This window comes from Scyliorhinus canicula, chromosome 1 (genome assembly GCF_902713615.1).
Source record: "Scyliorhinus canicula chromosome 1, sScyCan1.1, whole genome shotgun sequence".
NCBI classification, from domain to species: domain Eukaryota; kingdom Metazoa; phylum Chordata; class Chondrichthyes; order Carcharhiniformes; family Scyliorhinidae; genus Scyliorhinus; species Scyliorhinus canicula.
Window position 1 is genome coordinate 76780297 of NC_052146.1, and position 24002 is coordinate 76804298.

Here is a 24002-nt window from a genome sequence, read left to right on the forward strand (position 1 = left end):
CAACAACCCTGTTATTTCTATATCTATCCAGAATCTGCTTACATATCTGTTCTTCAACTTCCGGTGGGCTGTTGGGAGGCCTGTAGTAGACCCCCATCATAGTGACTGCCCCCTTCGTGTTTCTGAGTTTTACCCACAGTGCCTCATTACTTGATTCTCCAATGGTGTCCTCCCTCTGTACAGCTGCAATATGTTCTCTAACCAGTATTGCAACTCCCCACCTCTTTTACCTTCCTCACTGTATTGCCTAAAACAGCTGTATCCTGGAATATTTAGCTGCCAGCCCTGTCCCTTTTTTAACCAAGTCTCCGTTACAGCAACCACACCCAAGTTCAGCACATGAATCAAGGCTTTACGTTCATCTGTCTTACCTGTTATACTCTGTGCATTGAAGCAGATACACTCCAGACCTCCAGACTCACTGAGTTTGACATCCCCCCAGCCTGCCCTTCCTCTTAGCCAGCCTGGCCCTGGTACCATGCTCATCCCCAGTCTCTACACTTGCTGGCTTACTGTTCTGATTCCTACCCGCTGCCATATTAATTTAAACCCACCCGAACCATACTAGCAAACCTCCCAGCCAGGATATTGGTGCCTCCAGTTCAGGTGTAACCCATCCTTCTTGTACAGGCCCCACCTTCCCTGGAAGACAGCCCAGCCCAGTGATCCAAAAAACTGAAGCCTTCCCTCTTGCAACAGTTCTTTAGCCATGCGTTCAACTGCCCTATATCCCTGTTGCTAGCCTCGCTAGCACGTGGCATGGGGAGTAATCCTGAGACTACTACCCCAGAGGTCCTGCTTTTTAATCTTCTACCTAACTCCCTAAATTGCCATTGCAGGACCTCACTACTCTTCCCTGTAACTCCTGCAAATGAACATGGCAGCTGAATCTCAACACCAGCTAACCATCACCATTCACAAAGGTCTATTCCTCTACAAGAGGTTACCTTTTGGAATAATGTCAGCACCAGCTTTATTTCAATGGTCAATGGACCAGATCCTTAGTGGCTTACAGGGGTACAGTGTTAACTAGATGATATATTGATAACTGGCACCAATGAACAAGAACACTTTTGACTCTTAGAAGCCACACTGATATGACTTCAAATGTATAGGCTTTGTATCAGGAAAGATAAATGTGATTTCTTTCAGACATCCATACAATATTTAGGACATGTAAGGGTCTACACAAAGCACCCAAAAAGATGGAAGCTAATATAGAGGCTGCATGACGAACAACAGTCGCTCAATTTAAGTCATTCCTGGGGTTAATGAATTACTATGGAAAATTAATTCATAATCTGGCAAACCTATTGAAACCATTACATAGCTTGTTGTGCACTAAACAGACATGTCAGTGGACACCAGAATGTGGAAAAGCAGATCAAAGAGCAAAACAAACACTGAAGCAGCCTGGAGCGTTGATACTTTTGAACTTGAAACTATCATTACAACTTGCCTGTGATGCTTCGCCACACATTGTTGAAGCGGTGGTGTCACCATCTGCACATTCCTACGAGATCAAATACTGTCAGTTTGAAAATCATGCAAATATGGATGTATTATGATGTCTCCCTTTACCAGCGGGTCAGACACCACCTAGCCATGATAATACTTTTCACTATGCACAGATCGAGAATGTTCCAGGGACTGCAGTTCAAGGCCAAAGACATATCTGTAATGATCATGTGATGGGGAAGTTACTGGAAGTGGTATTTAAGGGGAGGATAGCAGGAAAACATCCTGAATTAAAACCGTACATTTCCAAGTGACACAAATTAACAGCATAGGGCGGATGTCAGTTGTGGGGGATGAGAATAATTGTTCTATCAAATTTGAGTATTGGAATAGTTATATGAAGGGCACACAAAACTACTTTTGGTGGCCAGGAATTAGTGCCCAGATAAAAGAAAAAGCAAGACTGTGCCAGTCATGTGTGCGGGTAAGGACCATACTTCCTTTGTCCCTATTTAGGGAGTGGCCTAAAATGTGGTGGCAACTTCTGCACATTGACTTTGCTGATCCATACGAAGGGCACATGCTCATGGTCATTGTAGACGTAAACTCAAAGTGGCCTGAGGTGGTCCTCTTGAAGTCAACCACTGCACTTCAATCATTGAGCAACTCAATGAGATCTTTACCAAATTCAGAAAACCAGAGCTGATCGTGAGTGACAATGGGCCACAATTTATAGTCCAAAAGTTCGAAGGCTACTAAAAGATGTGTGGAGTTCAACGTATAAAGTTAGTACCTTACCACCCATCCACAAATGGTTTAGCTGGAAGGTTTGTCCAATCCTTGAAATGCGCACTGAAGGCTTCAAAATACCAAGGTTTACTTCATTGCCATATGAACAAGTTTTTAGAAATATGCTGGAATGCGACACATGTCACTACACAAAGTTCTCCAGCTTTGCTATTGATAAAAAGGAAGCTGAAGATTACCTCTGATTTATTCTTGCCAGAGGAGACACCTGACATAGTAAAGCGAAACCAATAGTCACAGATCTTGAGATGAGAAAGTAACTCAAGGAAACACTTGTTTGAACAAGGAGAGCAAGTGTTAGCGTACAGCTATATCACAAGTGAGAAGTGGGTCCATGCGACAGTGGTAGATAGATTTAGCATCTTTCCTGATTATAAGATTTACTTTACAAAGTCTAAGGCAATGCTGGTGGTCCCCGCTGGGGTGTACTTATCTGGGTGTTGTAACCATTCCCTTTTCCAAACAACTATATGGGGCCAATTTCTCTCAGTTGATTTTGTCTATGACACAATTACTGTTTATTTGTACCAAGAACTATAATGAAATATGCAGTAAATACAACTGGTTAACAATAAACTTATACCTGCCACCTCCCTCCACCCACACACACGGAAGACAGACAAACACAGAGGGGGAGGGGGGGAAGGGGGATTAAGGGATGAAAATAATAAGGATAAAGGTCATAAGATAAGAATCTGGTTCAAGCGGTGGTTCTTTAGCACGCTTTCCTCACAGCAGGCCAGTTGATCAAAACCTCTGGTTTACAGCTGGTAATGGTCTTCCTTGCAGAGTCATTCATTCACTTACAGGCAGCAGTCTTTCTGGAGAGACTGGGCCTTCAGTTCAAGGTTCACATTCAGGCCTATATCTTCCTCCAGACACACTTTATTTCACATCAAACCTTGCTTTCAGCTCGTGGTTTGACTTCAGCCCTTTGCAGTCGCAAGAGAATGACACCTAAATTTACTGGAGGGAATAAACCCTCACAGTAGCCTTCAGAAGAAGATTAGTTCAATCTTTTTTTGGAAAGAGCCGTTAGAACCCTTAATCCAGGCTGTAGAATAAAAGGTGAAACCAAAATAGAACCTCGTGACTCTGAAAACATTCCAGTGGGATAATTCAATCACCACCTGTTACCGGGCCTTTTGGCCATCAGCCAAATCAATCAAACCAAGTCATCGCTAACACCAGCCAGTCTGCAGTCATTACTCTCAACCAGCACAATCTGCTGGATCCTTCTGTTAGAATGAAAGATACAGGCTGCCTTAAAGACACATGCCCATATATCATCCATGAATCAAAAATGTAAGAGCAAAAATAAAAGAAAGGGGAAACAAGGGAATAAATAAGAACTAACAGGAATGACCCTTACAAAGCACATACCTTACACTTGTGATCCAAATCCATTTCAGGTCCACACATTGGCAAAAGATTCCACCAAGCTATTTGACACTTGTGTGTTCCCAATGCAGAGCCTTGCCCACTGAAGGCATAGATTGGGAATTCTCATCCCCTCTTATCTCCAGCCCCCCTCTCCCACCCAACTTCCCTGGTCCCCACAATACATCCCCACCAATTCCTAGCCCTATGAAGCTCTGAGCTGGGTGACTGCCACTGTAGAATTTTCCTTCTACCCAGTGCAAAGCTGGGACATCCCGAGCTGTCCCTGGCCGGGTGACTCACAATGAAGAGCCAATGCAGCGGGGACACACCTGAGATTCCCTCCGGATCCATACAGACAGAGAACAAAAAAAAGAGAAAGAGTGTGGGAGACAGAATGCTGAGAGACTTCATGAGAGAGGACGAGGGAGTGAGGGCATGAGAAAAGGAATATAACAGAGAATGTGTGAAAGAAAGACAAAGAGTGATAAAGTGAGAGAGAATTAGGGTGTAAAGAAAGGAAGAGGCAGGGTAAAGAGTGAGGATGCGATAGAGAACAAGCAGCAGTACACATTTAAAAATATATTTTTTAAATGTACCTGAAAACCAGTACAGTACGCATTGAGCATCGTGTGAAGCTATGCCATATGCAGTCTATTGTAGATCAGTGTGAGTGTGGCATTAGTAGAGAAAACGGGAGACTTGCGCATGCTACGAATGGCACACAGCTGATTAAAGATGAGATTAGAGGATATCTATTGGAAGAATAGATATTCAACGTATCAAATGTTGAACAGGAACAATCAACAAAGCACCAAGGTTGCTTACCTAATATAGCCAAAGGGTGGGGCCAGTTTAGCTCAGTTGGCTGGATAACTCGTTTGTGATGCAGAGAAAGGCCACTGTGTGGGTTCAATTCCTGTACTGGCTAAGGTTATTCATGAAAGCCAGCTTTCTCAGCCTCACCCCTCACCTGAGGTGCAGTGATCCTCAGGTCAAATCACCACCAGTCAACACCTCCCCCCCTTAAAGGGGAAAGCAGCCTATGGTCATCTATGAATATGATGGCTTGACTTTACTTACTAATGTAGCCAGAGTATAAATCAGCAAAGTCAGCCAAAGCTGTTTCTAGTCTAGTCTGACCTCACCTGGAACACTCTGTTCAGTGATACATGGGGGACAGTCGGGTTAGACAGCATTGCAGGTGAAGAGCTGTCAAGATGAACGCACAGAGGATAGAAACTGGAGCCCTGTCGCCTTGAAAGATGTGAGAGGAGGATGTTTTAGAAAGGCATGATTTTAAATGGTTGCTAAATGGTATGTGAGAAACGTGGGTGGATTGGGGCAGAGGCCGGGCATATGAACGGGGAATTTGTTCAGATGCCAATAAGTATGTCCCCAACAAACATTATCCACCACCTGGATAGAAGCAACCTCTGGAACAGATTTCCAATGGAGACAAACCCCAGGAGCCAGTTGTTTGTTTGGATGCAGTTATAGAGTGGTGGGGTGCAGGGGAAGGTTGTCTTTCCCTCCTTGGAGAATAAAGTGTAAACTTGTCCAACAACATAATCACTGTAATAGTGTACCGCTTAACTTTGTCACTATAAGGGCAGCACGGTGGCGCAGTGGTAGCACTGCAGTCTCACAGCGCTGAGGTCCCAGATTCGATCCCGGCTCTGGGTCACTGTCCGTGTGGAGTTTGCATTCTCCCCGTGTTTGCGTGGGTTTCGCCCACACAACCCAAAGATGTGCAGGATAGGTGGATTGAACACTCTAAAATTGCCCCTCGATTAGAAAAAATGAATTGGGTACTCTAAATTTATTTTTTTTAAACTTTGTCACCATAGTGTTCTTGTTTGTTGGACCTTGCTTTGCACAAATTGACTGCTGTGATATTTGACTTAACAAGGATGACTGTGAGTTCAAAAGTAATTCATTGACTGTGAAGCACTTTGGGCCTCCAAAGAAGTTGAAAGATGCCAGGGGGCACTTGTGTGGAGCATAAACACAGACAAGGATCTGTTGGACAGTACTTTTTCCAGAATTGCAAATACTTCATCATAAATGCAAACGCATCAATTGGACCTTATCGTTTTTTTAAAACAGAAAGTTGATTTTTCGTTCATTCAAGATTAGAGAGAAAAAGGATGACATATTCTAGCATTTCCACTGTTCCCAGACTCTGTACAGGCTGAATGATGGCTGATTTCTTGAGTGACACTAATTCCATGAACAATTCCTGGCTGCCAACTCTTATTACCTTTAAAGTTTAATTTTACCTCGCTTTCATGACGCAGAGGTTCCAATGAAAAAGTAATCCCAGCTAAGATAATTAATGGTCTGTGAAAACACGAGTTTTGGGTATTTTACTGTTGGCAAAAGGTAGTTAATAAATTAGGATCAGGTTAAAAAACAACAGTGGCCGTGTGAAGCCCGATTGCTTCATGTTTGTGTCCACCTTTAAATAGCTCACTACCACCGAGAGGCAATCAAACGCCGTAGGAATTAGAGGACAGGGAGTTCCTATTGGACACAACATAAGGGCACCATGCTGAAGAAACTGGTATGTTCTATAGATGGATTCCTCCTGCTTATTACTGTATCTGTATATTCTCATCTACTTGCCGGCTCTGCTGTCACAGATGTGTTTGGGTGGTGCAGAAGGCCAGAATCTGATCGTACAAAGTTGGAACAGTCACTCAGAGAAACAGTGAAGAACAGCTAATGAAATGGAGATGTCACACTGGTGTAGTAAGGCTGCCTTTCTGAGGCGAAGGCACACTGTTGGCACAATTAAGGGAGCTTTAATCTGTATCTAACACTGTGCTGCCCAACCCTGGGAGTGTTTGATGGGGCCAGTGTGGAGGGGCTTAACTCTGTATTTAACCCATGCTGTACCTGCCCCAGGAGCATTTGCTGGAATAGTGTAGAAGGAGTTTTACTCCATATCTAAAGTGTGCTGTACCTGGCCTTGGAGTGTTTGTTCTTGCTGTGCAGAGTAAGCTATACTGTGTATCCAACTTGTACTATTAGTGCCCTTCAAGCGTTTGATGGGAGACAGGAGCTTAACTCTGTGTCAAATCCATGCTGTAGCTACCTAGGGAGATACGACAGTTTACAATAAGCTTTATTCTCTGTCTACTCCATGCTATGCCTGTCCTGGACGTGTTTAATGGGACAATAATCATGACGCAACACACATTTTGTATAGAACCCGTACAACTTCCAGAGAAGGGCATTGTTGGTATTGCTGAATTCCGCCAGAGATTCCAGAGGTAAAAGGACAGAGGAGAAACAATTATACCACTTGGTACCCATGGCAATAACAGTTCTGAACGGATGTTGTAGTGGTGATTAAGCTCCTCTCAACTCCCTCCGACTAACATGGGTGGAAAATAAGGTGAGAAATGCTACAAGTTGGATTAACTCCTCATCAATATCTCCTAGCAGAGAAAATCAAGCACCAGAAACTTGTGAGGAAGGCTCAGTTGTGAAATATTATCTGGGCACACTTTCACCGAATGTACTTGAGACAGGAATGCTAATTTCCTTGCTGACAACAGTAGGTATTCCCTCTGGCGACAGTAGATATTCTGCTGGTGACTGAAACCCGTCCAAATCCCATTGATAGGAAAGGTGCACAGTGAAAAATCTGTCTTACTTACAAAAGCTGTTCACTTGCACTGAAACAGTCCATGGTTTACAATTAGAATATCACTGCTTCATCTCGCACTGCGATGCCTCTGGATAGCAGTGTGGTTCCGCTGAAACAACTATTGCCACTTCACCCCAAAAGGAATTCAAGTGAAGTGCTTGAGTCATTTCAATTACATGGCACTGTACTGTATAAATATGAATATTATTGCAAATTGAATGTAACACAATAATAAGTGCACACTGTGAATATCCTGTGACAGGAATCGGTTATAGATTGTAAACTTCGTCCAAACGCAAACTAGTATTTATTTTTTAATCATGTACATCACTAGGGCAGCACGGGGGCAGCACTGTGGCGCAGTGGTTAGCACTGCTGTCTCACGGTGCCAAAGTCCCAGGTTCGATCCCGTCTCTGGGTTACTGTCCGTGTGGAGTTTGCACATTCTCCCCGTGTTTGCGTGGGTTTCGCCCCCACAACCCAAAGATGTGCAGGGTAGGTGGATTGGCCATGCTAAATTACCCCTTAATTGGAAAAAATTAATTGGGTATTCTAAATTTATATTAAAAAAGAGGGGATGGGACGTTTCGGCGTGGCCAGTTCGGCGTGGCCGATTCGGTGGGGCCAGTTCGGCGTAGCCGATTGGAATGGGACGTTTCGGCGTGGCCGATTCGGCGGAGGAGCTTTTCGGCGGAGGGACGTCAAATTAGTTATAGTCGCAAAATGTTTGTGCAGCCCATTTCTTGTATCTTTTCCTTCCAGCCGCCTCAGATATCGTGTTTGTGCACCAAACCGGGTCTGACTTTACACAGCCGGTGTTACTGAAGATATTGTGACTTTACACAATGTGTACAGTCAGACAGCAGTGTAGACCCGGCTTGGTGCACAAACACGATATCTTCAGTAACACCGGCTGTGTAAAGTCAGACAGCAGTGTAGATCACTGGCGAACTGGTTTAATGTTGGTGCCTTTCTTTAAGAGACCCGGTGCACATTTGTTGCACAAACACGATATCTGAGGTGGCTGGAAGGAAAAGATACAAGAAATGGGCTGCACAAACATTTTGCGACTATAACTAATTTGACGCCGAAACGTCCCTCCGCCGAAAAATTCCTCCGTCGAATTGGCTACGCCGAACTGGCCACGCCGAACTGGCCACGCCGAAACGTACCAAACCCTCAAAAAGAATAGGGCAGCACAGTGGTGCTGCCTCACGGCGCTGAGGTCCCAGGTTCAATCTTGACTCTGGGTTATTGTCCGTGTAGAGTTTACACATTCTCCCCGTGTTTGCGTGGGTTTCCCCCCCCCCCCCCCCCCCCCCCCCCCAACCCAAAAATGTGCATGGTTGGTGGGATTGGCCATGCTAAATTGCACCTCAATTGAAAAAAATGAATTGGGTACTCTAAATTTTTTTTTTTTAAGTAAATCACATATGTCAAAATAAACCAATGTGTGTGTGCTTGTCACTGCTAAATGAGCTGTGTTTATCTTGTTTATTGTTGCTGAGAATATAGGAGGCCATGCAACCTCTGAAGCCTGTTTCAGTTGTTCCATTAGATCATTTGTATTTGAACCCCACCTACCCACCATTGTTCCCTAGCCCTTTGATACACTTATCAACCAAAAATCTATCCATCTCAATTTTTAAATTTGGAGTTGACCTTCCCACCCAGCCTCAACAGCTTTTTTGGGGAAGGGATCTTCGGATTTCCCTACCCTTCATCTGAAGAAATGATTCCCAGCATCACCTCTGACCAGCCTCACTCTAATTTTAAGGTTGCGACCCCTTGCTCTGATCCTTCATACAAGAGGACATGGTTTCTCTCCACCCCTATTTCATCCAATCTTTTTAAACATCCTCAGTTAGATCATCTCTTAATCTTCTATATTCAAGGGAATGCTAGTCTTTGCTATGAGTTTTCATAATTTAACCCTTTCCGTCCAGATAACATTTTGGTCAATTTGCAACACGATCCAATGTATCCTTCATTAGGTCCAGTAGTTCTCAGGACTGAACACTGTGCTTCTGAAGTTGAACCAGAGTTCTGTAACATAACTTCCACTCTTTTTGTACTGAACCCCCTTCCAGATAAAGACCAACATTCCCATTAGTCTCTTAAATTGCTTTTTGTACCTGTCCACTTGCTTTTAGTGATTCCTGCCCCTGGGCCTCCAAATCTCCCTACTCTTCTACAGTCCCTGAGTTCTTGCCATTTAGAAAATACTCTGCCCTGTCTTTCTTGGATATAAATTGGATGAATTTCCCACTTTGTTCACAGTTTTACCCACTCATTTAATCTGCAATACCTTTGAGTGTTTTTTAACACCAGTGTGAGAAATTTGGACTGTGATTCCCATCTCCCTTTGTTCACACTGTAGCTGCAGGGACGAATGCTTCTCCCACTGATCCTGGTGACTGGCATTGGAGGCGGCTTCCAATATGGATTCAACATGTCTTCAATCAACGCACCTTCAACGGTAAGTAATTCCAATTTGTGTTGAAAAGGGTGGTGTTGATCATTTCCATTTAATTCCGTGGACAGAGGGAAATGGCTGCTTTACTGGTGATCAGGGATTAAATGGAGACAGGTGTGTTTCCATTGTCTCTCTCTCTTGGTATCACCCACCAGAAATTCAACCAGTGACAGACTTCACATCCTCAGCCATCTTTGACTTGTTTGTCCTGTATGTCCAGTTTTAAAGCCACAGGTCTTATTTAAATTTTAATATGTTCACTGGTACAGAGAAGCTCCAGACAAGTGCCCTGCTCAACTCATTAACTGGTATATGATATGTGATGTTGGAAGACATGAATTGACTTACCAAAGTGGACCTCGTCAGCATCACAATGAGGTTTCATACACAAGAAAGAGTTTAATAAAGTACTTTTCATAACTTCAGGACATTCCAAATTATTTTACATTCAATGCGGTGTTTCAGCAAGTACGGTTATCATTGTAATAAAGAAAATGCAGCAAACAGTTGGTGCACAACAAGGGCCCATGCAAAACGATGTGATCATAATTAGATAATCAGTTATAGTGGTGTTGGTTGTGGGATTAATATTAGCCAGAATACAGGGGGAAGATGGTGATGTTGTGTTAATATCACTGGGCAAGTAATCGAGAGACCCGGGTTAATGCTCTGGAGACAAGGGTTCAAATCCCACCACGGCTGCTGGTGGAATTTAAATTCATTTAATAAAATCATGAAACTATCATCGATTGCCATGTTTAAAACAATCCGTCTGGTTCACTAATTCTCTTTAGAGAAGGAAATCTCCCATCCTTGCTGACCTTCTTCTGACTCCAGACCCACGGTAATGTGGTTGACTCATAACTGCCCCTCTGAAATGGCTTGGCAAGCTACTCACTTCAAGAGCAATTAGCGACGGGCAACAAATGGTGGCCCAGCTCGCGACACCCACATCCCACAAAATTTATTGCTAAAACTACCATGTTCTTTTTCGAGTAGGTGGTTTTTTACATTCACTTGGCAGGTTGACCATCTCTTCCAATATGTGTGAAACAGTGGGATTGCTTTATTCAATCACTCGCCCTGAGGAATCTCGCCCTTTGCACCTGCCTTTGATTTTCCAATACTGACTGCTATTTAGCATGATTTCCCGCTTTTTGACAAGAATGTGGAATATTTGGAACTGGGCCACTCCACACTCATCTCGTAGAATTCCTGACTCCACAAGGATGGTAGTTTCAAAAAGTACTTCATTGGGAGTAAAGTGCTTTGAGTTATCTTGAGGTTTGTGAAAGGCGCTAGAGAAGTCATCCTTTTCATTATTTTGTGCACATAATTCCAGTTTTCTTTTTTAACATCACAGTTCATTAAGAAATTCATTGCTGAAACATGGGTTGAGCGCTTTGGGACAACGCTGGATGACACTGCTGTCACACTGCTCTGGTGTGTGATTGTCTCGACCTATCCAATTGGAGGACTGTTTGGAGCCCTAAACGCTGGCCATCTCTCAATAAAGTATGGGAGGTAAGGATGCCAGGAATCTGTTCAGTGAAAATAATGCAGAAGATGTAAATTTCTTTTCCATGAATTTCTGTCTTTATGTCTCAGGTTTACAGATATTTATTACCCATCAGCCAAACTAAAGGTGAGGCACTGTTATGGAGCCAGACCAGATCCCAACAGTGGCTAAGACTGTGCGGAAAGATTGATTCTCTCCAGGAGCGATTGCATGAGAAATAGGGCTTGGTTGTTTTTACAAACAAAACTTTTTTAAAATGAAAGAAAAATAGTATTGAAACTTTTAAACTTCAAACCAAACAAGAACAGCTTACATGTATCTCTTAACCCTAACACACAATTTCCCATTAAACAGCACATAAATTGAACATACAGCTCTCAAATCTACTTACACAGAAGGCAAAAATTATACTTGCATTTACAGAACATATTTCTGCTGATAGTGACCTTGTCTGAAAGACTGTCTTTCTGGCAGTTTCTTCATGGCCTTTTTCGATCGGTTTCCAAATCCTTCTGCCCCCACCTGTTTGAACAGGATTCTTTTTCTCTATCCGAGTTCCGCCCAACCCCTCAAACAATGGTTCCGTCCTGGAGTGTCCAAGCTTGAACTCACCATCGCTACCTAGGCTTTTGATCATCTGCTCCCGTTTACACAAAAGAATAGGGCCATACTATGAATATGCAACTAACCTCCAATTTACGAACAAAAGTGGCCATCAGACTCTGTAATGGACTAATGGCTGGTCAGATCAGAGTGCCCAGAGGACATTCCTAGCATCTCCCTATCGTAACAGGCACACAGTGACTTGTCAATCTTATCGGTGGTTAATCTGTAAGCTAAGATGGTCTGTCCACCGGCCATGCTAACATGCCCACAGGCTGGGATGATATGCCCATAGAGATATGCTATTGCCAAGGTCAAATGGTAACATCCTTGCAGTTACTTGCCAGCTAATTTGTCCTCACTCTCCATGAGATATAGAATCATAGATAAACTGCCCATTAACTCTCCCATACTAGAAAGCAGCCGAGGTTCGGTAGCACAGTGGTTAGCATTGTTGCTTCACAGCACCAAGGTCCCAGGTTCGATCCCGGCTTGGGTCACTGTCTGTGCAGAGTCTGCATGTTCTCCCTGTGTCTGCGTGGGTTTCCTCCGGGTGCTCTGTTTTCCTCCCACAAGTCCTGAAAGACGTGCTTGTTAGGTAATTTGGACATTCTGAATTCTCCCTCCGTGAACCCGAACAGGCGCTGGAATGTGGCAACTAGGGGCTTTTCACAGTAACTTCATTGCAGTGTTAATGTAGGCTTACTTGTGACAATAAAGATTATTATATTACAACTTTGCAGAATTGCCCTTGCTTTGTGTTGCAGGAAGAATGCTCTGCTTTTCAACAACATTGTGGCCATCATAGCTGCAATAATAATGATGTTCAGCAAGGTAGGACGGTCCTTCGAGATGATCCTGGTGGGGAGGTTCCTGTATGGAATCAATGCAGGTACCAGTAGAACTGCTTAATTCTCCTAAGATTGTTTTTCAAAATTTGCTGTAACATTTTTATTAACTGCAGTTCAACTGTTTTGTCTGATTTTGTTATGTGACCCCTGGCCTATGCGGGGTTGACTGGGAGTAGGGGCAGGAGCCAGGCAGAAAAGTCAACATAATAATGTTGAAAAGTAGTCAATCTCTTCAGCAAAAAAATATACATCCTCTGGTACTTTGAACAGGGATTGTGGTTTTGTTAGGGGAAGACTGCATAACTAACTTCATAAAACATTTTGAGCATGTAGCAAGAAGGATTGATGAGGAAGTGAAGTGGATGTTGTCACATGGATTTCAGTGAGGCAGTTGACAAGGCCCCACATGGCAGACAGGCCAGAAAAGTGAAATCTCATTGGGTATGAGGGAAGGTGGCAGGTTGGATCCAAATTGGCCCACTGACTGGAAACAAAGGGTATATGGATGCTGTTGCAAATTTAAAATCGTTTCCAGTGGTGCTCCACAGGGCTCAGTTTTGGGGCCTTGCTGATTGTTGGATATATTAATGATTTAGACTTAAATATGGGTGTCAGGATTGGGAAATTTGCAGATGACATAAAAAGTGGCCAGTAGTTGGCAATGAAGAGAATTGCTGCTGCAGCCAGAATGATACCAATGATTTGGTTGAGTGGGCAAAGAAGTGGCAAATGAAATTCAATCTGGAAAAGTGTGTGGTAATGTATTTGGGGAGGGCAAACAAAACAAGGAAATACTCAATAAACAGGAAGATATTGAGAGGGGTTGAGGGAAGATATTGAGAAACCTTGGAGTGTATGTCCATAGGTCCCTAAAGGTGGCAGGATAGATAGACAAAGTGGTCAAGAAAGCATATGGAATACTTTCCTTTATTGGGTAAGATATGGAATACAAAAGTAGGGATATAATGATGGAATTGTACAAAATGCTGGTTACGCCACAGCTGGGGGTTTGTGTACAGTTCTGGTCACCAAATTACAGGAAGGACATCATTGCTCTGGATAGAGTGCAGAGGAGATTTACAAGAATGTTGCCAGGGCTTGAAAATTGCACCAATAAGGAGAGATTGGATAGAATAGCGTTGTTTTTCTTAGAACAGAGTAGGCTACGGGGTGACCTAATTAAGGTGTACAAAATTATGAGAGGCCAGACTGGGTAGACAGGAAAGACTTGTTTCCCCCTGAGCTGAAGGGTCAATTATCGGGGGGGGGGTAGATTTTATGTGATTAGTAGAAGGATTAGAGGGGACATGAGGAAAAGCACTTTCACCCAGACAGAATTCACTGCCTAATTGAATGGTTGAGGCTGAAATGCCTAATTTATTTAAAAGGTACCTTAATCTGCACCTGAATTGCTGGAATCTGCAAGGTTATGGAACAAGTGCTGGAAAATGAGATTAAAATGGCAGCTAGTTTCTTTTTCCTCCTATTTAACCAGGGCAGACATGATGAGGAAATGGCCGCTATCTGCACCATAACCTTTCTACAGTTCTATAGTTCTTGATGACTGTACTGCTGAGTGTTTACCTGATGGTTATACTGTTGAAAGTGTTATTGATGACTGTACTGCTGAGTGTGTATCTGATAACTATACTGCTGAGTGTGTTATTAATGACTGTACTGTTGAGTGTGTTATTAATGACTGTACTGTTGCGTGTGTTATTGATAACTGTACTGTTTAGTATGTACAGATTACTGTACTGTTGGGTGTGTTATTGATGATTGTACTGTTGAGTGTTATTGACAACTGTACTGTTGAGCATTGTTCATGACTGTACTTTTGGGTGTGTTGTTGATGACTGTACTTTGGGGTGTGTTATTGATGGCTGTACTGTTGAGTGTATTTTGATGACTACTGTTGAGTGTATGACTGATGACTATACTGTTGAGTGTGTTGATGATGACTGTACTGTGGGTGTGTTATGGATGACTGTACTGGTGGGTGTGTTACTGATGATTATACTGTTGGTTGTGTTATTGATTACTGTACTGTTGGATGTGAAATTGGGTGTGTTATTGATGGCCGTACTGTTAAGTGTGTTATGTATGACTAGACTGTTGGTTGTGTTATTGATTACTGACTGTTGGATGTGAAATTGATGATTGTACTGTTGAGTGTGTTATTGATGACTGTACTTTTGGGTGTGTGATTGACGATTATACTGTTGAGTGTGTTATTGATGACTGTACTAATTGGGTGTGTTATTAATGACCGTACTGTTGAGTGTGTTCTTGATAACCTTACTGTTGAGTGTGTTATTGATGACCGTGCTGTTGAGTGTGTTATTGGTGACTGTACTGTTACGTGCGTTATTGATGACTGTACTGTTGAGTGTGTTATTGATGACTGTACTGTTGGATGTGTTATTGATAACTGTACAGTTGAGTGTGTTATTGATGACTATACTGTTGGTTGTGTTATTGATTACTGTACTGTTGGGTGTGTTATTGATGATTGTACTGTTAAGTGTATCATTGATGTCTGTACTGTTGAGTGTGTTATTGATTACTGTACTGTTGGGTGTGAAATTGATGATTGTAATGTTGGGTGTGTTATTGATTACTGTACTGTTGGGTGTGAAATTGATGATTGTACTTTTGAAAATGTTATTGATGACTGTACTTTTGGGTGTGTGATTGATGACTACTTTTGGGTGTGTTATTAATGACTGCACTGTTGAGTGTGTTATTGATGACCGTATTGTTGAGTGTGTTAGTGATGACCATACTGTTGGGTGTGTTATTGATGATTGTACTGTTGGGTGTGTTATTGATCACCATACTGTTTTTTTTAAAAAATATTTTTATTAGGGTATTTGCAAGTTTTTACAATAATAATAACAGCGACATGAACATGGTACAATAAACATTTCCACCCCATCACAATCTTCACACACCCCAACCATAAAACAACAGTACGGCCCTCTCCCCCTTTGGAATTCTGCTTCTGCTGACATTTAAATTTTACCCAAGAAAGTCGACGAGCGGCTGCCACCTCCGGGTGAACCCAACCATTGACCCTCTCAAGGCAAACTTTATTTTCTCGAGGCTGAGAAACCCAGCCATGTCACTAACCCAGGTCTCCACACTCGGGCGCTTCGAGTCCCTCCACATTACTAAGATCCGTCACCGGGCTACCAGGGAGGCAAAGGCTAAGACGTCGGCCTCTTTCACCCCCTGAACTCCCGGCTCTTCCAACACTCCAAAGATCACCACCTCCAGACTCGGCACCACCCGTGTTTTGAGTACCGTGATCATTGCCTTAGCAAAACCCTGCCAAAACCCTGTAAGTTTCGGGCATGCCCAAAACATGTGGACCTGATTTGCTAGGCTTCCCACGCACCTCAAACACCTGTCCTCTACCCCAAAATACTTGCTCATCAGGGCCACCATCATGTGGGCCACCGCGGTGGACTGCCTTGAATTTTATCAGTCTATGTCTAGCATATGATGAGGATGTATTAACCCTGCTTAGGGCATCCGCCCACAGACCCGCCTCTATCTCTCGTCTTCCCACTTGCCCTTAAGCTCCTCCAGCGGAGTTTCCTCCGATTCCAAAAGTTCCTGGTAAATATCTGATACCTTCCCCTTTCCCACCCATGGAGACTACTCTGTCCTATATCCCCCGTGGTGGCAGCAGCGGGAAGGACGGAACCTGCCTTCTCAAGAAGTCTCCCACCTGCAAATACCTAAACCCATTCCCTGCTGGCAATTCAAATTTATCCTCCAAGGCTTTCAAGCTGGGGAAACTCCCATCTATAAATAGATCCCCCATCCTCCTGATTCCTGTCTTTGAGATCTCCAGAACCCACCATCCAGCCTACCTGGTACAAACTGATGATTATTATAAATCGGGGTCCAAACCGATGCTCCCTCAATTCTCTTATATCTCCTCCACTGACTGTACTGTTGTGTGTGTTATTGATAACTGTACTGTTGAGTGTGTTATTGATGACTATAATGTTGGGTATGTTTTGATGATTGTACTATTAAGTGTATTATTGATGACTACACTGCTATACTGTTAGTTATGTTATTGATTACTGTACTATTGGGTGTGTTAATGATGACCATACTGTTGAGTGTGTTATTGATGACCCTATTATTGACTGTGTTATTGATGACCATGCTGTAGAGTGCGTCATTGATGACTGTACAGTTGGGTGTGTTATTGATGACTGTACTGTTGAGTGTGTTATTGATGACCATACTGTTGAGTGTGTTATTGATAACTATACTGTTGAGTGTGTTATCAATGACTGTAACTGTGATCACTATGTTGGAAATTGGAACATGGATTATTGAAGCGGGGTTACTGGCTAAGAGGAGCCTATGCAAATGAGACAAAACTATATTATATACTTGCGATTGGTTTGTAAAAGTGGGCTACAAAGTGAGTGACCTTTGCTTTTATCAGCTCAGAGATATTTTACTCTGTTATTTTAAGGTATTGGCCTCAACGTTCACAGCATGTACCTAGGGGAGAGTGCGCCAAAGGAACTGCGAGGTCTTGTGTCTCTGACCCGTGCGATGTTTGTTGCTTTCGGAAAATTCATTGGACAAGTAGTTGGACTCAGGTAAAACTCTCAATTTTAAATGTACTAATTTCTCCTTGTACTTGGTCTTGCTTCTTGCCAAGGGATAGCTGAAGGTTTAATGTTTTCTTGACTCTTTTTAATAAATAAATTTAAGGTACCAATTTTTTTTTCCAATTAAGGGGCAATTTGCGTGGCCAATTCACCTACCCTGCACATCTTTTTAGGTTGTGGGGGTGATAGGTCTGTACTTTGGTTAATAAATCTTATGTGTCACCGCAAAACTGAGCTTCATGCGTGAAGTAAACTTTTATTCAGTTAGTTTCAGATGTCTCTTGATCAAGTCAGTTTTCTTTTAAATACAGAGTTTTAAAAAATGTGTTTCGTCCAAGCAAATAGAGAGTACTGAGTTGAATTCAATACAAATTACACCTCTTAATAATTTACACGATACAGAAAAGCTGAAAATAAACAAAATGGCTTCTTCAGAGCAAAGCGCAGGAAATAGTTAAAGACAGGAAATAAAGATGATTCCAGAATGAATTGTTCAAAACCGGCACGTACTTTTGAAGATTATGGTTATCACCAATGCCCTTTCTGGCTGTGATTGGGTTAAAGTTAATACAGTTAATTCAATTCAATTGAGATGTCTGTCCATAAAATTTTAATATTGGGTGATTGAAATACGTCTTGTGAGTCTTATCCGTTGTCATGAAAACAGTTTCTAGGAATATAGCCCAAAAACGTTAAATTAGAAAAATGTGCCATTGGTCTGTCTGACTTCATTAGCTTGATGTTTCTGTTGGGATTCAGCATTTTTACTGTCATGCTTGAAATGTGGGTTTTTTAACAAACCATTTCAAAAAGCCATTTTAAATCTTGGGCCATGTATTCCTTTACACTTGTTATATACTAAAAAGGTAGGTTTATACTAAAAAGGTAGATTCTATCAGGGGGTGAGATCCACGCAAACACCCTGATAATTGCTTCCAACATGAAAAGTGCCCCTCCCATCCACTGTCATAAAGCTCTTCCCCTACCTCTGACACTGAGAATGCTCTCCTTAGCTCCAACTATTTTGATTAAACCAAATAAACTAAATTAAACAAACTGAGAGACAAATTAAAGGAGGCAGCCCCTTAAAAACAAATTGCAAATGAAATTTAAAACAACAAACTGAAATGGGATTGAAAGGGTCAATAAAACACCCCAAACCTTGTGGGGTCCACTGGGCACAGAAGGCCTCAATGGTGCCCATGGATACTGCATGCTCCCTCCCCTGCTGATTGCTAATTGGTGATCAGGTGATTACCACCTGATGAAAACTCAGGTGAAAATAAAAACTGATCATTGACACTGGGCATAAGAACATAAGAACATAAGAACTAGGAGCAGGAGTAGGCCATCTGGCCCCTCGAGCCTGCACTGCCATTCAATAAGATTATGGCTGATCATTTGTGGACTCAGCTCCACTTTCCAGCCCGAACACCATAACCCTTTATTCCTTTATTCTTCAAAAAACTATCTATCTTTATCATGAAAACATTTAATGAAGGAGCCTCAACTACTTCACTGGGCAGGGAATTCCATAGATTCACAACCCTTTGGGTGAAGAAGTTCCTCTCAAGCTCAGTCCTAAATCTACTTCCCCTTATTTTGAGGATATGCCAGTTAGTTCTGCTTTCACTTGCCAGTGGAAACAACCTGTCAGCATCTACCCTATCTATTTCCTTCATTTTTATATGTGATCACAATACATCTATTCTCACAGTATATCTAAATAAACCTCAACCTTTCTGAAAATTCTGATTATAAAATAATGGCTGAGAATCAGAGTGTAAGTGACTTAATTCCTTAGTTACTGACTGATGGTAAATATTTCAGAAATATGAAGATGTATATAAATATACATGTGAAGTATATAAATTGTATTCTGCATAATACGTTTTCTACTAAAATGAGTGCATGTGGTTAAATAGCGTTGTGCTATCCGTGCTTGTAAGTTATTCCTATTGACTGGACTCCTGTAGATGACATGAGCACATGTGTTGGTGTGAATACTCAGGGTGATGGCCAGTGTCTGGTGCTTCCTAACATTACTGTCTATCCACCTTTGTCGTTCCTCAGGGAGATTTTAGGCACCGAGACAGCCTGGCCATTGCTGCTGGCCTTCAGCGGCCTACCTGCTCTCATTCAGCTCTTTCTGCTACCCTGGTTCCCAGAGAGCCCAAGATATCTCCTGATCGACAGGGGTAATAAGGTCCTATGTGTGGATGGTGAGTGCAAGGGGGTTGGGCGATGGGGGAGGTTTGGGCGATGGGGGAGAGGTGAGCGATTGGGAGGGGTTGGGTGATGGGAGAGGGGTGGGGATTGGGCAATGGGAGAGGGGTGGGGGGGTTTCAGCGATGTGAAGTGGTGGGTGTTAGATGATGGGAGAGGGATGGGAGGTTGGGCAATGTGGAGGGGTGGGGGTTGGGTGATGGGAGAGGGGTGGGGGGTTTCAGCAATGTGAAGTGGTATGGGGGGGTTGGGCAATGGGGGAGGGGTGGGGGGTTTCAGCAATGTGAAGTGGTGGGGGTTGGGTGATGGGAGAGGGGGGGGGGGTTGGGCAATTAGAAGTGGTGGGGGTTGGGTGATGGGAGAGGGGTGGGGGGTTTCAGCAATGTGAAGTGGTATGGGGGTTGGGTGATGGGAGAGGGGTGGGGGTTTCAGCAATGTGAAGTGGTATGGGGGGGGGTTGGGCAATGGGGGAGGGGTGGGGGGTTTCAGCAATGTGAAGTGGTGGGGGTTGGGTGATGGGAGAGGGGTGGGGGGTTGGGCAATGTGGAGGGATGGGGTTGGGTGATGGGAGAGGGGTGGGTGGTTGGGCAATGTGGAGGGGTGGGGTTTGGATGATGGGAGAGGGGTGGGGGGTTGGGCAATGTGGAGGGGTGGGGGTTTGGTGATGGGAGAGGGGTGAGGGTTGGGCAATATGGAGGGGTGGGGGTTTGGTGATGGGAGAGAGGTAGAGGTTGGGCAATGTGGAGGGGTGGGGATTGGGCAATGTGGAGGGGTGGGGGTTTGGTGATGGGAGAGGGGTGGGGGTTGGGCAACGTGGAGGGATGGGGGTTGGGCAATGTGGAGAGGTGGGGGTTGGGTGATGGGAGAGGGGTGGGGGGTCAGGGCAATGTGGAGGGGTGGGGGTTTGGTGATAGGAGAGGGGTGGGGGTTGGGCAATATGGAGGGGTGGGGGGTTGGGCAACGTGGAGGGGTGGGTGGTTGGGTGATGGGAGAGGGGTGGGTGGTTGGGAAGGTGATGTGGTGGGGGTTGGGTGATGGGAGAGGGGTGGGGATTAGACAATGGGAGAGGGGTGGGGGAGGGGGTTTCAGCGATGTGAATGGTGGGGGTTGGGTGATGGGAGAGGGATGGGGTATTGGGCAATGTGGAGGGGTGGGGGTTGGGTGGTGGGGGAGGGGTTCGGGGTGGGGGGTTGGGCAATGTGGAGGGGTGGGGGTTTGGTGATGGGAGAGGAGTGGGGGTTTGGGAAATGTGGAGGGATGGGGATTGGGTTGGGTGATGGGAGAGGGGTGCGGGGTTGGGCAATGTGGCGGGGTGGGTGGTTGGGTGATGGGAGAGGGGTGAAGGTTGGGCAATGTGGAGGGGTGGGTGGTTGGGTTGGGTGATGAGAGAGGGGTGAAGGTTGGGCAATGTGGAGGGGTGGGGGTTGGGTGATGGGAGAGGGGTGGGTGGTTGGGCAATGTGGAGGGGTGGGGGTTGGGTGATGGGAGAGGGGTGGGTGGTTGGGCAATGTGAAGGGGTGGGGGTTGGGTGATGGGAGAGGGGTGGGTGGTTGGGCAATGTGGAGGGGTGGGGGTTGGGTGATGGGAGAGGGGTGGGTGTTGGGTGTTGGGGGAGGGGTGGGGGGGCTGGGCAATGTGGAGGGGTGAGGATTGGGCAATGTGGAGGGGTGGTGGTTGGGTGATGGGAGAGGGGTGAAGGGTTGGGCAATGTGGAAGGGTGGGTGGTTGGGTGATGGGAGAGGGGTGGGTGGTTGGGCAATGTGGAGGGGTGGGGGTTGGGTGATGGGAGAGGGGTGGGTGGTTGGGCAATGTGGAAGGGTGGGTGGTTGGGTGATGGGAGAGGGGTGGGTGGTTGGGCAATGTGGAGGGGTGGGGGTTGGGTGATGGGAGAGGGGTGGGTGTTGGGTGTTGGGGAGGGGTGGGGGGGGCTGGGCAATGTGGAGGGGTGAGGATTGGTCAATGTGGAGGGGTGGTGGTTGGGTGATGGGAGAGGGTGGGGGGTTGGGCAATGTGGAGGTGTGGGGGTTGGGTGGTGGGGGAAGGGTGGGGGGTTGGGCAATGTGGAGGGGTGTGGGGAGTTATGTACTTCAAATGGGCTGGATTTAGTGAAAACAATTTTTGCAAAATAGTTGCTTATATCAAAGGTGGGCTAATGTTGGTGCCACAATGAAATAATTGAACGCATTCTGCGACAACAAAACGTCCACAGAATCAAACATTGAAAGGCAGGGTCTGAATCAGGCCATTTCCTCTTTTTCTTAAGAAAGCCATGAATTGATGTGTAACACGATATTATTAACACCCTGAGCTGGATTCTCCACTCCCCGACGCCGAAATCGCGTTCGACGATGGGGTGAAGAATCCGTTTTGGTGCTGAAATTGAGAGTGACGCTAGTTTTTAAATGTTCCTCTCCCGAAAATACGCCTCGTCGAGTATCCACCACCTCAGGCCATTGCCTGAGGCCCGCCACACGATGCTCTGTCCCCGATGGGCCGAATTCCCAATATCATGGGTCTCTCATGGTCCCACCGTCCTGAATCATCACGTGGTGGCTGCAAACTGAGTCCAAGGCTGCCACAGTTGGGTGAGGGCCGATCGGCAGGCAAGGGGGGCTTCACTCGAGGCTGGAGGCAATGTGTGCAAGCGGTCTGGGGCACACGAGCGGCTGATGTGGGGCACTATTTTGCTGGTCGAGGCTGCGACCTCCACGGAGCACGGCATGGCCGTTGCAGGCCGCCACCGTGCGTATTAGCAGCCTCTGACCCGGAAGTGCGGGGATCTGTATCGGCAGCAAGGGCTGTGAGCTCTATGATGGCTTTCTGCTAGCCCCCTGCAAGACGGTGAATCTGTGGCCTTTTGACACCAGTTTTCCTGCCATAAAAGACCACAGTTTTCACGACGGAGTGCGGACCTAGTCCCAAAAACAGAGAATCGAGCCCCCTGTTCTATTTCCAGTTTGAGGAACCTAAGACATTACAGAAGATCCACTTTGACATTGGGCCACAAAAGGAGATATTTGGATAGCTGACAAAAGTTTATGCAATAGGTAGGTTTTCAGGAGCATTCTAAAGGCGGAAAGAGATGTATCGAGGTGGAAAGGTTTAGTTATGGAATTCCTGAGCTTTGGACTTTGAAGCTGAAGACATGGTTGTCAATGGTGCTATATTGAAAATCAGAGGTAACCAAACTGGTCAGAATTGGAGGGATGGAGGTAACCTGTGGGGCTATGGGGTTGGAGGGGGTTAGAAAGGTAGGATGAGGGAAAGGTCATGGTGGGATTTGACAATAAGGTTCAGAATTTTAAAATTAAGGCATTTCTGTACTGAATTAACAAAATCCCAGGCAGACAGAAATTGGTCAGCACCTCACCCTTTTCCTGCATCTGATTTATAAACTAAGGCTGTTGGATTCCAGGTGAGGACCTGCTTCTCTCCCCCAACATAATTGCCTGCTGTTGTTTATCATCCCACAGCGCTCCGGAGACTCTGGGGTCAGGGAGACTTTTTTGAGGAGGTGCAGGACATGGAGGCTGAACAGGCTGAGGCGAGGGGAGAACGACCGAAGACCGCCCGAGAACTGTTCCAAGATCGCTCGGTACGATGGCAGCTCATTACCAACATCATGCTGACCGTTGCCATGCAGCTATGTGGCATCAATGCGGTGAGTATAGGCGCCATTTAATCATCAAACTCAGTGCAGGAGACTGAACGATAGACAAAGACAAACACATCAGAAAGAGGGAGATGAAGAAAGATAGTGGGTCAAAGCTTCCAGTCTCCGGATCATTGGAGACCAGACATTCGCCTGAGGTGGGTTGGGACCCAATGGAAGTTCCGACTTCTGAACGAATTGACCGGGAAGTTTCAATTTCCAATAGACAATTCCCTGCTCTCTAGGACCCTCCATAAACGTTTCTGACTCCAAGTCGAAGACTTTGGACAGTTCCACTATACTTACCTGGAAAGTAAGCCGGGCAATGTTCGACAGATTAAAACCTAGTCTAACTCCTGGATACCTGCCCAATCCAAACTGCCCTGACTGCACTCCAGACCTGGATCAACTATCCCCTCACTGGATTCCCATTCACCCACCTACCCAATTTGCAAACTACCCCAAACCCCCATCCACACCACCCAACCCCCATCCACGCCACCACCCCCCCATCCACACCACCCACACCCCCATCCACATCACCCACTCCCCCATCCACATCATACACCCCATCCACACCACCCACCCCCCATCCACATCACCCACCCCCCATCCACACCACCCACACCCCCCATCCACACCACCACCCCCCAATCCACACCACCCCCCAATCCACATCACCCACTCCCCCATCCACATCAGCCCCCATCCACAGCACCCCCCAAT

The 24002-nt window shown here is 45.1% G+C and overlaps 1 protein-coding gene across 1 annotated transcript in view; it reads left to right on the forward strand.

The window, feature by feature from the left end:
• The first annotated feature begins 6150 nt into the window (after positions 1 to 6150).
• LOC119967038 (solute carrier family 2, facilitated glucose transporter member 11-like) overlaps positions 6151 to 24002 on the forward strand; it is a 22035-nt gene continuing 4183 nt past the window's right edge. Inside the window, exons 1-7 of the mRNA XM_038799469.1 lie at positions 6151 to 6211; positions 9684 to 9782; positions 11143 to 11303; positions 12669 to 12793; positions 17257 to 17386; positions 19472 to 19620; positions 23098 to 23289. Of these exons, the coding sequence (XP_038655397.1) occupies positions 6197 to 6211; positions 9684 to 9782; positions 11143 to 11303; positions 12669 to 12793; positions 17257 to 17386; positions 19472 to 19620; positions 23098 to 23289 (871 nt within the window). The 5' untranslated portion in view covers positions 6151 to 6196. The remainder of the gene's footprint in view (positions 6212 to 9683; positions 9783 to 11142; positions 11304 to 12668; positions 12794 to 17256; positions 17387 to 19471; positions 19621 to 23097; positions 23290 to 24002) is intronic.